At 40.0% G+C, this 16,928-nt stretch overlaps 1 protein-coding gene across 3 annotated transcripts in view; it reads left to right on the top strand.

Moving 5' to 3' along the window:
* Positions 1–16,928, top strand: part of LOC131543604 (collagen alpha-1(XXV) chain) — a 471,411-nt gene that overhangs the window by 449,124 nt on the left and 5,359 nt on the right. The window contains exons 27-34 of one of the 3 annotated variants that reach the window (XM_058781120.1): positions 2,571–2,597; positions 3,101–3,181; positions 3,483–3,518; positions 3,958–4,011; positions 4,338–4,391; positions 4,497–4,523; positions 4,716–4,769; positions 14,473–14,550. In XM_058781120.1, coding sequence (XP_058637103.1) covers positions 2,571–2,597; positions 3,101–3,181; positions 3,483–3,518; positions 3,958–4,011; positions 4,338–4,391; positions 4,497–4,523; positions 4,716–4,769; positions 14,473–14,550 — 411 coding nt within the window. Of the gene's footprint in view, positions 1–2,570; positions 2,598–3,100; positions 3,182–3,482; positions 3,519–3,957; positions 4,012–4,337; positions 4,392–4,496; positions 4,524–4,715; positions 4,770–13,989; positions 14,077–14,472; positions 14,551–16,928 lie in introns of all 3 variants that reach the window. The other 2 variants (XM_058781122.1, XM_058781121.1) reach the window with 2 other exon arrangements.

The raw sequence follows: 16,928 nt of genomic DNA, 5'->3' as shown, positions 1-16,928 counted from the left end.
CCTTTGCCAACTAGAGAGAGGAGGGGCATGGTTAGCAACGCTAGACTTCTGATCTTGTCTAGGAGCCTCAGCTATAGACAGACAGGGAAATTAACTTCCTGAAAGCACCTGATTGTGCCACAACTGCTTTGACGGAGGTGCCAAAAAGCCCGGTAGGTGAAAGTGGAGCATTAAGAAGAAAGTCCTTCTCCTTCCCGATGGCCACTAGGTTGATCCACAGATGCCTCTCCATAGCCACCATCACTGCCATTGAATGCCCAATGGCAGCAGTAGTTTGCTTGGTGGTACGGAGAGCTACATCTGTAGTGTGGGGCAGCTTTTCAGCCGCCTCAGGAGACAAACCTCCGTCCTTATCCAAATTACTCAGCATGTCAGCCTGTAACTTGTAGCACTGCCATGGTGTGCAATGCTTCACAACAAACTCAACCTGTGATCCCCACAAGCTGAGTTTCCACCGTGCCTCAGCAGCAGCGGGACCCGTCCCCAAGAGGTGCAGACGCTTACCCCTGTTCCCTTGAATAAAGAGACAAACGTGATCAGAGCTTCTGCATGCATTCTGAGCCCTCAAGCACCAAATTTTATACAAGTGCCCTTTTATACTTCCAAGCATCTGCCTAAGACATCACAGGCTTATGTGGACCAATAGAATTGTTTTTTGGTTTTTTTCCCACACGTTTCATACACCAGTCATGCTGGCAGCATTCCCCAAAGTATCCGCTAGAGGACACAGCAGGAGTTCCCTAGAAGGGGAAAGACAGATTATGTTAGAGTAGAGTAGGCAATGCTAAAAATGACTAAACCTGTTGTTCAGCAGGTTCAGTTATGGACAAAGGACTCAACTGAGTACCTAAGAGACCGGAGCATATTTTTTAATGATTTTAATTGTTGCAGTAATTATGAACCATTGAGTGATACAATTACGTTTTATATTAATTTCTGTGTGGAGATGGTTGTTCAAACTAAAAAGGTTAGATGTTTTACAGACAACAAACCCTAGATTACAAAGAATCTAAAGCAATTTTTATTTATTATTTTTACGTAATGAGGCAGATAAAGTAAAAGAGCTAAATAAAGAAGTTAATTGTAAGATAAAGAAGGGACAAATACAGCATAAAGAGAAAATTTAAAACTGGTAATATAAGAGATGCATGGAGGGGATTAAACACAGTGATGGGTAGAAAAAAGAAACCAGTTCTGTATGATGACCCCCTTAGTTTTGCAAATAACCTAAATGCTTTTTATTCCCGATTTGGCAATAGTGTAGTTGATTTGAATAATGAGATAATGACCTATAATCTGAACCTATGAGAATACATGAAAGAGAGGTTATCAGCATGCTCCAGAGAATAAAAACAAATAAGGCAGCCAGTCCAGATGGTCTTAAAAACACTGTGAGTGTGCCGCACAAATGGGGCATGTATGTGCCAGGCTTTTTGAAGTCTTTTTAGATGATGGCTTTGTACTGGTCGCATGGAATACTACAGTTATTCCAGTGCCTAAAACATCTTATGCTAGTATGCTTAAAGACTTAAAAAAAGTTACTTTTAAGGGTACAAATGTAGAGCCAGTTTCAAATTTTAAATATTTGGAAATAATTATTGATGATAATTTCACATTTCAGGGTAATGTGGAACACATGCATAAGAAGGCAAGACAATGTCTAGGTATACTCCGGAAATTAAGGAATTTTAATATTGATAGGAAGACTTAGGAAGAAACTGACATGGTCTATAGATCAATGATTAAAAGCATTCTAACATACGATACTGTTTTGTGGTACAGTAATTTAACAATAAAATAGAAAAACAAAATAATTAAGGAAGCAAATAAGATCACTGGTCAGAAACAGAATACTTTGCAAGACTTGTTTTCACATTTTATGGGGAAAAAAGGGCAATTGCAGCAGGGGAGAGTGGGGTAATTTAAGCTAGTTTTTACTTACAATGTGTTTAGTGAGCACATGACACTAATGTAAATGGGTCCAACTTAAATATGTACATAAATTCCAGGATGTATCCTCGGAAATAATCCCTTTGGATACAAAATAAACTGCTTTCAAAATATGGCTTTCCAAAAAAAAAAGTGGGATCTGGGCTTGCCTCCAGTGAGGGGTAAATTGAGCCTAGGGAGAGGGTAAGTTGAGCCACATGGAGTTAAACTGTGCTATTGATAATGCTGAAGTAAAATATTTTCACCTCATGGAAGGTGAACTTCAGAAGGAAGAAGGAAGAGAACTTCAATAAAAGGATTCAAGAAAAGCCTCAAATCACCCCGCTCTCCATATATTTAGACCAAACCTATCCCCTCCATTACTGCTTTGATGTCCTCCCTTCAGGACATAGGGTGTGCATACTATTGGCTGAAAAGAACATATCGAAAAGATCTTTTGTTCCAATGGCATGTTTTTTATGTTTTGAATTTGTGTTTGATTGTGTATGTATTTAAGTGGTGTGTAGTTGTCAATAAGATTTGTTATGCCAGTGACAAAGATGACTGTTTGGTGAAAATCTGAACAGACAATGAAGTTTAAAGTAAAGTAAATATATTATTAATGCTGTGTTGTGTTGCAGGGTCCTCATGGATTCCCTGGGCCAAAGGTACATCATTACGGGATGAAGAATATATGTGCTATTGTTGATATCAATGACACAGCCATGCCTGCGTCTTAACTTTGTTACTATTGGAATCAGTAGTTAATGAATTTAATTCAGTTAATGCTGTTACACAAATTAATCCCAACTCTCTAATGGAATACTGACATTTGGTGTTTAAGGCATGCTGCAAACTTGCCATCAATTGTTCAGAGAGCAAATCACCTTTTTCAAAGATAAAAGTTATTAGTTGAGCAGTGTTGTTTTGTACATACAGAATGCTGTAAGACTTGCAGCAGGTCTTTTTCACCACTTAAACCCCCACTGTGTACTCCTATACCAAAAGGTTCTTAGTCATCCAACTCATTGTAGACTATCAAGTGCAATTTATTCAGGAGGATTTAAACCTGTGCTATTTGTCCAAAAAATCAAAAGACAAGATTGTTTACTCCTGAGTAAATGTTACCCAGCAATCCCTGAACTGTCCTCTGCCACTCCTCTCCACTTAGGGGGAACCTGGGTTGCATGGTCTCAAGGGACTGCGAGGGGAACCTGGGCATAAGGGTGACAGAGGACCCCTTGGTCTCCCCGTAAGTACACTACTGCCGTGCAGCCTGGGATCTTCATACTTCATCCCCACTTATTTTGACTCAACATTATATAACCATTACCACATTCACAATTGTCCATTTGTTTGTTTTCATTGTTGTGACTCATGCAGTCAGCCAAGCCTGCTTTGCTGCCCCTTAAACTTTGTGTGCTGGATAAACATCCATGTTTGTTACACAGATGTTGACAAGGTTTTTTTTTTTTTTTTTTTGTCCGAGTGACTGTTCATCATGTACTAATCTCACTTTTCAAACCTCCACTCATACTTCCATAAATGCACAGGGAGCATCTGGCTTGGACGGCAAGCCAGGACCCAGGGTGAGTCTTAAGCAGCCATGTTTCGCCCCCCAAGTGCCATCCTGCATCTTAAAAAAATACCAAAATGGGTCATGTGACACATTTATGGTGAGGGGGGGCGGGGGGGTTAGACTCGTTGGTAATGTTTCATTAATGTTAAGCTCTCTGTGACAGTGAGAGATTAAACTGGAGATACTCTCTACTGCTGAGTTTGATATTAACACAGATTTAACACTTGCTCATCCATTAACATGCCATTTATTATATGCTCCTCCGTGTATTTATTTGAGATTTGCATGACCAATTATATTTGCAAGATAGAGTCTAAAGATTAATATAGAGAGAAGAATCTTTAAAAAAAAAAAAAAAAAACTTATGGCAGCCTGATTTTCCTGATAAACTGTGTTGACATGTACGTTTTAATGAAAGCACAAAACTTTATACACTCCTTTATTGATAGGGTATGGATGGACCAATTGGGACTCCTGGTCCAGCAGGTCCGAAGGGAGATAGAGTAAGTTTTATTATATTTTATATAATTTTATTTTTATCTAGAATGCTATGTTTGTTTTCTGATTTTTTCCCCTAATTTTAGCATAGAACTGTAATGTAGACAATTACACTGTAATAATATGAATATTGCATGCTGGTTTATGTTTTTAATCTTTGATTTACCTGAATTCTCACAGTGTTTTACTGTTTTAAGCTCGAGATTTCAAATGACCAACACAGGGACACCTGCTGATCCTCACAGCAGTCTTAACATATTTAAGATTTTATGGTAATACTATATACTAGATTTGTTTATATAAAAGGTGCTGTTCAATGTACCTGTCACAGGGTGAGAAGGGTGATGTTGGTGATCCTGGACCCAGAGGGCCATATGGGTTACCTGTAAGTATTCAAAGATTTGTTAATTATTTGGCCATTTAATAATGGTCACATTATTCAGTATTGTAGTTCCAGAAAATATTTTGCTTTTTTTCTTCTTTTTTGAAGGGAGCTGCTGGAACACCTGGAATGGATGTGAGTTGTCACTCATTTATTGCTTGTGTGTTGACTCTTATCATTTGTTGTCTCCTGGGTTGCTTCCTGCGTTGCTTCCTGCAACTGTTCTGCCCTTTAGTAGCTACCGGCAATATCTATGAAGGAAGCTCTTTACCCCTGAACCGCTGAGTATCCAGGCTTTTGTAATTACTTGAAGTTGTATTTTTGCAGGGGTTACCAGGCTTAAAGGGAGACAAGGGCAACATGGGGGAAAGAGGAGAAAAGGTGATTGTGACATAGATGTTGTGAAACAGGGAATGAAACTTTCACTCTTTATTGATTAGATCTGATGTCAATGGACATTTACAAAGCAGTTTAGGCACAAAGCCTTCATATAGACAGAATGTGGACCATGGAGTTGAAGATCAGTGTGAAGATCTTACATTTAATGGATTCTCTTCTACAATAGCAATAGCAAATAGCAGTATTTATAGTTGCAGGAAAAAGTTTATGAACTCTTTGATGTTCTGCATAAATTATTCACACAGTTTAATCTGATCTTCACTGAAGTTGAAACAACAGGCAAACATGGTTTCCTTATACATGTAAAATCATTAAGGGTGATCTAAGAGTGCACACATTTTTCCCTTTCTACACTATGAATGTTTATGCAGTGTTTTTGGCACTTTTGTTTGTTTTAGTAAACTGTGTTTGTCTATTGTTGTGGTTAAGTTCACATTAATTGTATAGCCAATTTATACAAAAAAAAAAAAAAAAAATCTGGTATAGTCAAAGGGTTCAAATATTTTTTACTCCAACTGTATTTGTATAAATATTTGTTTGTCATCATTCAGAGTTTCATTACTAACATAGCATTTTACCATCCCATAATCATAAAAGCCAGAAAAAGAAGGGGGGGAAAAAAATGATTCTTTGTTTAGTTTATTGTCAAGTGAAAATATTTATTACAATGATTCTTGCTCCAGCAAGAAATACAGAGTAAGTCCATTGACAACAGGCTCTTGCTTTTGTAATGGCCCTGTATTGGCTTCTTCTTCTTGCATGATTCTTTTCATTTCACCTGCCTGTTTCATAGACTTACACTGTGCCACTATGTTAAGTTTTTAATGTCACGGAACTAAGTCTTAACATATCTAAATACAGTTGTTTAATTAAATATATAATTTCAGACAGTGGTCATAAAAGTAGTTTCATTTAATCACACAAAATCATCTAGTTTTATACTGTAGATGTTTTAGCATGGCACTTGAAATTATTTAACCTTGACACATTTTTGTTTTGAAATGTTATAAATTATGTAATAAACTCAGCGCAAAAAAGGAACGTCCTCCCACTTTCAACAGTATTTTTTTCCCCATCAAATTTATTAATACGTAAATATTTTTTATGAACATTAAAAGATTACATGGAGCAGATTTCACAGACATTTGATGAAATAATGACTAAACAATGAAACAAAATGTTTAAACACTTTCAAATAAACATCTGTGAGGCTTATTTGGATATTACAAAATTATCTTTAAAATGCAGTATCCTGATAAAGGGACGTATTTTTTTTTGCTTTGGATGTTTTTTTTTTTGTTTTTTTCTCCACTCAAGTAAGGTTCTGTAAATCAGATTGCCTTAATGCTAAGTTTATGTATAAATCATCATAGACATAGTCTCGCGTAGCCAGACCTTCAAGACTGACGACAGAAGGTATGGGAACCTAGGCCGCTTTGAATGGCTAAGGCCCACCCATATGACTGACAGGTAAAGCAACCAATCACATTTCGTTTTGTGCCGCATCATGTTTATGGGCGTGGAAATGTCAGCACAATAACAGACTGGTGCGTAAAACTCTTGGACATATTTTAAAGATTCTATGCCGCGAACTATAAATATTTCACATACTTTTGAAAATCCAGCATTTAGTTGATCCCGATAAGCACTCATCATCACAGCTGTAAACACGACGGCTTTCTTCTAACATGAGAGAGTTTGACATCGCGGCATCTTTGTTTCCAGGCGGAACATTAAAGAACATGACACATACGCCTCCCATAAATCCTGTATAATTTAACCAATCCAGTGACGACTTTGAAACTCCTGAAAGTGTTCCCTAAGTGTGCCACATGCATCAGACGTTCAGCCAGCTTAGGCGTGACATCTGAGGCTGAGACTATCATAAATAAAACCTTCATAATATATTAAATATGGTTCCCTTTCATAGGTTCACTCGATTCTGCGTCAGAAGCCCATACAAATTGTCTGAAGCCCAAATAGAAACACTCAAGGCACCGTGTGCTTCATAAAGCATCCATACCAAAACTCCTCCGATTTTTGATTCTTCATGCAGGAAGCGATTTATCTAGTGTGTGATAAACGTTTTTGTGTTTTCTTTGCATTGAAATCGTTTGCTTCAGCAACCAGCTTGTTTGGATCTCATCTCTTTGTGGCTCATTAATTAGGAAGTGTATACCTAATTTCTCATGCTTGAGCAGCGCTCAGTGGTACATCTGATTGTGTGCACTGTGAAAACTTAAATAAATAAATAAAAGTTTAAGTGATTTGCTCCTGGCTCACCTTCTTTTTGAGGACAGAAGATTGGTCACTCTGGACAACCCCCTGCCACTCTGTCTGTGAGGTTGCCGTGGCACCTCATGAGATGGAGCCCTGGGGATCAAACCTGAGGCAATGGAGGCGATCTTTCTCTCTCTCTCACCTGATCATGTCAACTGTATTCCTCCAGTTGAATTCACTCATGATGAGCTGTGTGCACATGGTGCAGTTTCTTTCAGGTTTGAAGACCCCTAGCAATCAGGAGGCGTTGCCCTCTCTAGATTTAAAGAGTTAACTAAGGTGGTTTCACATGTTGTCGACAGGGTAAAGCTGGACTGGCCAGATCCAGCCCAGCAGAAAAGCTGTCCAAACTGAGTAAGCGCTTTCTGGATGGTTATATTTTGTGTTCATTGTGAAGACTGCTTCTGTTCTTTCCAGATTTCCGTAATGAGTGATCAAGATCTTGTAATTAGAGATTCTGGGCCCTGCGTTTCTCTCTCTCACCACCAGAGGTCACTACCTCCTGGACTCCATTCCCCCAAACTCCACACACCTGTCACTCATTACACCCTCAGCTGTTCTTCATTATCACAGACTATATATTCTCTTCTTACTCACCACTCTGCCTGGCTTGTTTAATTGTTATTTGTAATTGTAGTATCCTGTCTGTCTATGCTCTGTGGACACAAGCACTGTGTTGCCGTCTGTTGTGTCCCGTTCCGTAACCTGTTTTGTTTTTGCCTTGTTGGCTTTTCTGTTAATTAAATCAAGAAGTTTCACTTGCATTTGGACCCAGATCCTGTTTTTTCCTCGGTGCTCCCTTATTGCACTGTGACAGAAACAAGCCAGCAAACATGGGTCCAGCAGGGAACCTTTTCAACATCCGTCAGGGAGACCAGAGCAATGAGGAGTACACCAGGGACTTCTTTGGAGTGGCTTGTCGGTCGGCGACAGAGAAGACCTGCCTCATGGTCATCTTCTGGGGAGGCTTGGCCGAGCCCTACAAGTCCCTGATGCCATACTGGGCTCCTGAGGAGTCGCTGGAGGACTACATTAACCTGGCTCTGCATTTGAGCGGCTCAGCTTTCGGGCTGGAGTAAGCTGCGGAGCCCGCTCCCGAAGCGGCGATCGAAGGGGCATCAGAGGCCTCATCTGTCGCACCCAGTACCTTGCGCCCATTCCCGGAGTGTCCCGGCTGATACGCAGCATGCAGGAACCCCCGCTGATGTCGTTGCGAGCGGCGTGGTCTGCTCGCGGTCCTCCCAAGGCGGGGACGTCCGCTCACAAAGCTCCCAAGGCGGCGGTGCCCGCTCACAAGGCTCCCGAGGAGGCGGCAGTGGCCTCTCGCAAAGCTCCCAAGGCGGTGGTTCTCGCTCCTGAGGTGGTGGTTCCCGCTCACGATCCTCTGGAGGTGGCGGTGCCCGCTCACGATCCTCCCAAGGTGGCGGTGCCCACTCACAAGGTTCCCGGAGTTTTCCTCCGAGGGGGCTCATTTCAGGCGCCCGCCATTGCCTGTTCCAAGGTGGCAGCTCCACACACACCGCTGTGGTGGCCGCTGGTTCTGCCCTGGGTCCCCATCCCGCTGGCTCTGCCTCAGTCCCCAGGTCCCCCTCCAGCACACGGATGTAATTGTAGTATCCTGTCTGTCTATGCTCTGTGGACACAAGCACTGTGTTGCCGTCTGTTGTGTCCCGTTCCGTAACCTGTTTTGTTTTTGCCTTGTTGGCTTTTCTGTTAATTAAATCTAGAAGTTTCACCTGCATTTGGACTCAGACCCTGTTTTTTCCACGGTGCTCCCTCATTGCGCCGTGACAGTTGGTATATCACAATAGATTTTATTCTAATTTACTTGGATCATGCTGGGGGCAAAGTTTGCCAATTTTTAGTGATTGCTTTTGGCCTAGTCTTTGCACCTCATGCATTTACAAAGTGCACAGATGCTGCCCTGGCTCAGTTGCAACTTCAGGGCATCCATGTGCTGAATATTGAAGCTGATTCTAGAGCAGTCAAAAGACTTAGCATGTCAGCAATGAGAATCATTTCATAAGATGATTATGAAAGATGCCTCACTAGTAGGCTGGGGTGCAGTCTACAAAGGCCAGCTTGCAGAGTCTGAAAGGCTGCAACTCTCATTGCACATTCAATGCCTGAAGATGTTGGTGTTTTTTTTTTTCTTGCTTTTAGCAATTTTCTTCCAGTTTCCTGCATAAATCCATAGACAGGATGAGTTTGCCTTCACTTTTATTAAATTGTATCATTTAAATACTGTATAGGGTTTCCATTGCATCAGCTACTGACAGCTTTCATAGGTCGAGTGAACATATGAAAAGAATATGTAAACCTGTATGTATCAGTTATGTATGTAACCCTGGTTCCTTGAATAGAGAACAAGACTCTTCATAGCCTGTACCATATTTATTCACTTCTGTTTACTTAATACATCAAAGTCTAAGGAGTAATTCTTTGGGCACTTCCTTATGAAGCTTTGGTGACAGAGGGGTGCTTCAGACATTCGTCAACCCTGGGGGTCAGCTCCTGACCATAGGCGTAAATCCCGGGGGGGACAGGGGGGACAGGACCCCCCCTATCTGAGGCTTGTCCCCCCTAAAAATATCATTACAAGCGACTATGTGTATTGAAAATAATATAATGGACATATACTTAAAATAATTGTGTGATTAGTAAAACAAAATAAACGAAAAAAAACGTTTTAAGTTCAGAAATGTTTTGATTCCCCCCTCCCTTGCCTCATAGTGGTTTGGTCCACTGCCTGCTTTCCTTCTTTACCGATACACGCACACGAGTCCGGTGAGAGAGAGCAAGTTAGTTATGTGTAAGTAGGCTGTCAAGGCTATTTATTCTCTTTAAACATCGGGTGAAATGGTTCTTTCTCTTTAATACAGATGATGCTGGATCATTAATAAATTAGTCATGACAATTTTATGATATCCTTGATGTTTTTTCTATGAGCAATTATAAGGTTAACAAGCTTAATACCGTAGCTTGTCACCCACTACAACTAACATGGCGACAAGCCTGTGTGTGAACTGATATTAATAGTAGTAGTAATAATATTGTAGTCCTATGTGTTGGGTTTCGTTCAATATGATGTTAAGTGGCAGATCAGTGGGTTTAATGCGGTTGAATTAATGCGAAAGAGAAGTAAGTTACTAGGTTTCAGACAAAACCTAAAATACTATAGATGACGCAAAATAATAATTATAATATGACCGCGTGGTGAACCGAACTCATATTTAAACATGGTCCATGCTGTGTACGCATATCTATCCTTACAAGTACAATTTTGGCTGTATTATTTGTGTCCCCTTCAAAAATTGCTCTTCAGAAATTTTATGTTAGATGAAATTTACGCCCCTGCTCCTGACACAGTTTTTTGCTCTTTATTGTGGGAACCAGGATTACTTGCCTAATCTAAACCAAGATGCTTTATTTCTAGTTTGTCATTTCTCCAGAAAACTCTATCGCTTTCCTAAAAATATGTGTGCATGCAGCATGACCATTTCATCACATTTGTTTTGGTGTTTAAATCAATCTACCATGGATTCATTTTCCTTTAATTGTCATCATTTAAAATTCAAAATCAATCTAATCTCTTGGAATGTCAAAGTTGAACTGTTTGTGTATAATGTTTAATTCTTGCATAATGTTTAATTCACTGTTATAACCAAGAAGCAGAAAATGGAGAGAACTGGCTTTTCTGTTTTTGTCACAACATGGAGATACAGTTTTTCTGCCTGTGTGGTTTGTTGGAGGTGGGATTTTGTGGGGTGTTTCCCTGCTTCTCTTTCTCTTCCCTTGTGCCCTGTAAGACTGCTGTCAGTCTTGTTCCCTTCATCTGTAATTGACAGTCACTCATCCCATATCCTCCTATCTGATATTCCCATCTAACTTTTCCTGTTTTCAAAACCTCCCTTTCCCTTCTAGCAACACTTTAAAGTAAAACTATCATGATTTTAATTATATATATATATATATATATATATATATATATATATATAATATTAAATGTTTCCTCACATTAAATCATTTACTATTTCATTCAGTTATGCATTTAATTCCTTATATTGTGACAACTCAGTTTAGGAAATAAGATTTTTGCCAATATATTTTGTTGCTGTAGGTAATTGTGCACAGAGTATTATTTTCCTCATTAAACACCTCAAAATAAATGAATAGTACCTTTGAAAAATGTTTAAATTAATGTTCAAGACTCCAGTCATGCCTAAGTCAAGTCACCTTATTTTCAGCATTTTATATAATACAGATTTTTTAAAAACTAAACTTAGTAACACAATGGTGTCATTATTTAGTACAATTCAGTTCCATAACTGCTAAGTGATGAGCCATTAAGTTATGATCACCCCCAGCCTAGAGCAATAAGCATGGCTGGCAACTGAATGGTGCTGCAGGTGCAGTTCACAAAGCAGTATATATACCATCCAAGGACCAGCTTTCAGCCATTAAAGTGTTTGGTTTTAGAATGAAAAAACTGCTGATTTATCGGATTTTAATAAAGGACAGATTGTGATGGCACAGCGCCTCGGAATTTCGATCTCGAATTCAGCTCACTTTGCGGGTACCACAAAGTGTGATTATGTATTAAACGTAGTGCACGGATGGCCAAATGACGAACGAATGTCCAGCCGTGTGTCATCCACAACTGAGGATTGGAAGCTGTCGCGTATTGTTCACAGTGACAAGGCCACAGTGGGACAAATCACCAGGAGTTACTACAGTGTCAAGTCAAGTCAAGTCACCTTTATTTATATAGTGCTTTTAACAATACAGATTGTGTCAAAGCAACTGTCCAATATCAGAAAATAGGAAAACAGTGTCAATAATGTAAAATGACAAGATTAAACACTCAATTTTCAGTTAAAGGCATTTCATTATTGAATTCAGTGATGTCATCGTCCAGCTCAGTTCAGTTTAAATAGTATCTGTGCAATCATGTAGACAATATCACTGGAAAATAAGTGTCCCCAACTAAGCAAGCCCGAGGCGACAGTAGCAAGGAACCAAAACTCCATCGGTGACAGAATGGAGAAAAAAACCTTGGGAGAAACCAGGCTCATTCTGGCCAGACGAAACAGCAGTTCAGTTCCAACTGCAGCAAAGTCAGATTTTGTAAAGGACTCATTTGGTTCCCGTTTTTCTTGTCCCGATGGCTGTCTAAGTGACGAGGTACTCACTGGGGATCTGTCTCTGGGGTTCAGCTAGGTGTCCTGATCTCCGCTGCCATTCAGGGCTGTAGAGGTCGTCTCTAGGTGCTGATCCACAATCTGATCTGGATACGGACTGGATCCGGGTGACTGCAGTGACCATCTGATCTGGATACGGACTGGATCCGGGTGACTGCAGTGACCATCTGATCTGGATACGGACTGGATCAGGTGGCAACTGTGATCTCGGAATAAGAAAGAAACAGACTAATATTAGCGTAGATGCCATTTTTCTTACGATATCAAGTACATTCGGGTGTTATGGGAAGTGTTCCCGGTTCTGGTTGACCTAATTGATGCAGCCTAACAATCCTTTAACGGATTTGAATATTATTTGAATAATCTAACCTTGAGGTCATAAATGTATTAATTAACATTTCTGCATTTGACTTTGAGAGCATAGGTCTCAATTTAGATATATTTATATATATTGTTAAGATGAAAAAATGCAGTTTTACAGAAACATGGCTGTCAAAGGAAAGATTGCTTTCAAATAGCACACCTAGGTTCCTAACTGATGACAAAGAATTTACAGAGCAGCCATCAGGTGTTAGACAGTGTTCTAAGTTATTACATGTGGGGGTTTTAGGTCCGATAATTAACACCTCTGTTTTTTCAGAATTTAGAAGTAAGAAATTACTCATCATCCAGTTTTTTATATCAACTATGCATTCCGTTAGTTTCTCAATTTGATGTGTTTCACCGGGGCGCGAAGAAATATCAAATGTATCAAAGCGCACAGTTCATTGCAGCCTTCTGCGTATGGGCCTGCGTAGCCAATGACCCAGCCGGGTCCCCATGTTAACTGCATGCCATCACCAACAACGCATGAAATGGGCTCAAGATCATCGAGCATCAAGATTGGACCATGGATGATTGAAAGAAAGTGGCCTGGTCTGACGAAACAAGATTCCTGGTGCATCACGTCGATGGCTGAGTGTGGATATTTCGATAACCAACAGCAGATATGGCACCTGGATGCACTGTTGGGCAGACACACGCCTGTGGGCACAATCACTGACACCTGTCAGGTATCTGAACATTATTGCAGACCAATGCACCCATTCATGGCAACTGTGTTCCTTGCCGGTAATGGCCATTAACAACAGGATAATGTGCCATGCTGCACTACCAGAATCGTCAAGAAGTGATTTGAGGAACATGATGCTGAATTGCTGTGAATGCCTTGGCCTCCAAATTCACCTGAAATTTTGGTACCATGCACACCAGGGGAGACCTTTCACTACCTTGATGAATAGATGCCTCGCCGCTTGACCTTGATATACAGTATATACAGTATATATATATATATATATATATATATATATACACTGTATATATATATATATATATATACTAGCTTGAGCTGGTCTACTATTGAGATACATGACATATTTGGCACTTTGACATAATTGACACCATTTGTTAAATAAATCAAGACTTCTAGTAAATTAATTAAATAAGTGAATAGAGCATATTTACAATGCAATCAGCTATTGCATGATGCAGTACACACTACTTTTCAATATAACTCCAAGACTACCATATCAACCAATATAATATAAACAAATTAGGCTACTATGTGCATGTTTAAATACAGTTTAAAAAAAAATACATATAGACATACTGGTCTCAAAACACTATACAAAACTTCTCTGATCAGGCATATTTTTCCACTGACCAAGCTATTGTGTCCACAGGGGGAGAAGGGAAAGAAGGGCAAAAAGGGGCCTAAGGGGGAGAAAGGAGAACAGGGTGCCCCTGGATTAGATGCACCCTGCCCACTGGTATGTCCCAGCTGAGAGCTGGAAAACTGAAGAAAGTGGAGCCTTAAGAGAAGAGTAGTCCCGTGGTCAAAATGGCAACCCATCTTATCCTTGATATCTGAAATATCTGCATTGTGTGTCTAAAAAAACATTAATAAAACCTGGAGCCTACTGGAAAAAAATACTGGATTCCTAAATCTAGCAAATCAAGCCTGATGCTTTCTATGACAAAAGCCAGGACAAATTGGTCTACAAGTACATAAGTTAAAACACTGGTCATATCAAGAAACGGTGGTTTGCTAAGAAACCACTGGACCACTCCTCTCTGCCCTGTGCCGTGCTCTCTCGTCTGGAGGCCGGAAGGGCGCCTGCAGCCTCTATCCTAGTAACACTCCCAGTTCCATTTCTATGACACAGGGTTTCCGGGGCTTTAAGGGTGAAAAGGGCGAGCCAGGTCAGCCTGGCCTGGATGGGCTGGATGCCCCGTGCCAATTGGTACAGTATCCTCTTTTCCTACCTCTCCTGTGCATGCTGCCAGCTTTACGCCCACATCGCTGAACACCTCTCATGCATGCTCATGGTGAAAAAGCTTTAATTTAAACCTCCATGCATGACTTATAAATAGTGGAGCAGAGCTTAATGTCCCAAAATCCCATTGCCTTTTCACATTTAACACATGTACTGCATGTACTGTCTGCTTTCTATTGGTAAAGTCACAAGACATTTTAACATAAGTTTTCCAACTGTATCTTAGCATCAATAGCAGTCATTTATCCCCTTATAGTTTAATACACCCTTTTGTATGTAATATATACTATCCACTTAATTGTGCATCCTGTGGCCACTTAAAACTTCATTAACTGCTCACTAGCACCTATATAAGAATTTTAATGATTTTCCCACCTTCTGGAATAGCATTTAATGTTATTCTAGTTTTCCTAAGTGAAAAAATTAAATACTTTCTGCTTATTGAATAGTATTTCCTAAGATGAAATAACCAGTACTAATTAACCTTGGATCCCTTAAATAATCCATCTTGTGTCAAACCACTCCTGAGACGTTATTTAGTGCAGTGTCGCTCTTCCCCAGCCTTTAACCCTCTCTTGTTCCCTCTCATATATCTGTTCCAATTGGGCACTCAATCCTATGAAAGAGAAGAAATTAAGTCTTCAATCCATATCCTGAATCACCATGTTTAAAGACTTCTGTTAACTATACATTTGACTGTGTCATTTTGCATATATGAATTAACATTTGTTATTAATCTAGAGCAGTGATCCTCAAATCTGGCTCGCGAGATCCACTTTCCTGCAGAGTTTAGCTCCAACCCTAATCAAACTCTCCTACCTGTGATTTTCTAATGATCCTGAAGACACTGATTAGCACGCTCAGGTGTGTTTGATAGGGTTAGAGCTAAACTCTGCAGGAAAGTGGATCTCGCGAGCCAGATTTGAGTATCCCTGATCTAGAGCATGTATGTTTTAAAGTATATACGCAATATAAAAGTCCAACTTCATTTGAGTAAAATTGTGAATGATAATTTTCATGAATCTTAAAGCTTGAGTTTTTCTTGTGCTTTTTACAAGGTTTGATCAAGTGTTTGTAGTGTGTCCAATTATTTTTGAATCAGCTAACATGCTTCTCATTACCATGTCTGGTTTCAACATAAATTAATCTATTAAACCTTTTTGTTTCTTTGTTTTTTTATTTTTTATTATTGTATAGTATTGTCTCTGCGTGCACCTCTGACTTGCACCATCACAGTCTCACAATTACATTAGTTATTTACAGCACATTATTATGGTTAGCCACTTTGGTGTTTCAGCATGGTTAAGCAATACCCCGAAAGCCTTGTTAACTTTCAAATATTGATATACAGTGAGGAAAATAAGTATTTGAACACCCTGCTATTTTGCGAGTTCTCCCACTTAGAAATCATGGAGGGGTCTGAAATTGTCATTGTAGGTGCATGTCCACTGTGAGAGACATAATCTAAAAAAAAAAATCCAGAAATCACAATGTATGATTTTTTAACTATTTATTTGTATGATACAGCTGCAAATAAGTATTTGAACACCTGTCTATCAGCTAGAATTCTGACCCTCAAAGACCTGTTAGTCTGCCTTTAAAATGTCCACCTCCACTCCATTTATTATCCTAAATTAGATGCACCTGTTTGAGGTCGTTAGCTGCATAAAGACACCTGTCCACCCCATACAATCAGTAAGAATCCAACTACTAACATGGCCAAGACCAAAGAGCTGTCCAAAGACACTAGAGACAAAATTGTACACCTCCACAAGGCTGGAAAGGGCTACGGAAATTGCCAAGCAGCTTGGTGAAAAAGGTCCACTGTTGGAGCAATCATTAGAAAATGGAAGAAGCTAAACATGACTGTCAATCTCCCTCGGACTGGGGCTCCATGCAAGATCTCACCTCGTGGGGTCTCAATGATCCTAAGAAAGGTGAGAAATCAGCCCAGAACTACACGGGAGGAGCTGGTCAATGACCTGAAAAGAGCTGGGACCACCGTTTCCAAGGTTACTGTTGGTAATACACTAAGGCGTCATGGTTTGAAATCATGCATGGCACGGAAGGTTCCCCTGCTTAAACCAGCACATGTCCAGGCCCGACTTAAGTTTGCCAATGACCATTTGGATGATCCAGAGGAGTCATGGGAGAAAGTCATGTGGTCAGATGAGACCAAAATAGAACTTTTGGTCATAATTCCACTAAACGTGTTTGGAGGAAGAAGAATGATGAGTACCATCCAAGAACACCATCCCTACTGTGAAGCATGGGGTGGTAGCATCATCTTTGGGGTGTTTTTCTGCACATGGGACAGGCGACTGCACTGTATTAAGGAGAGGATG

Source organism: Onychostoma macrolepis, chromosome 07, assembly GCF_012432095.1.
Source record: "Onychostoma macrolepis isolate SWU-2019 chromosome 07, ASM1243209v1, whole genome shotgun sequence".
Lineage (NCBI taxonomy): Eukaryota > Metazoa > Chordata > Actinopteri > Cypriniformes > Cyprinidae > Onychostoma > Onychostoma macrolepis.
This window is presented reverse-complemented; position numbering and strand designations above follow the sequence as displayed.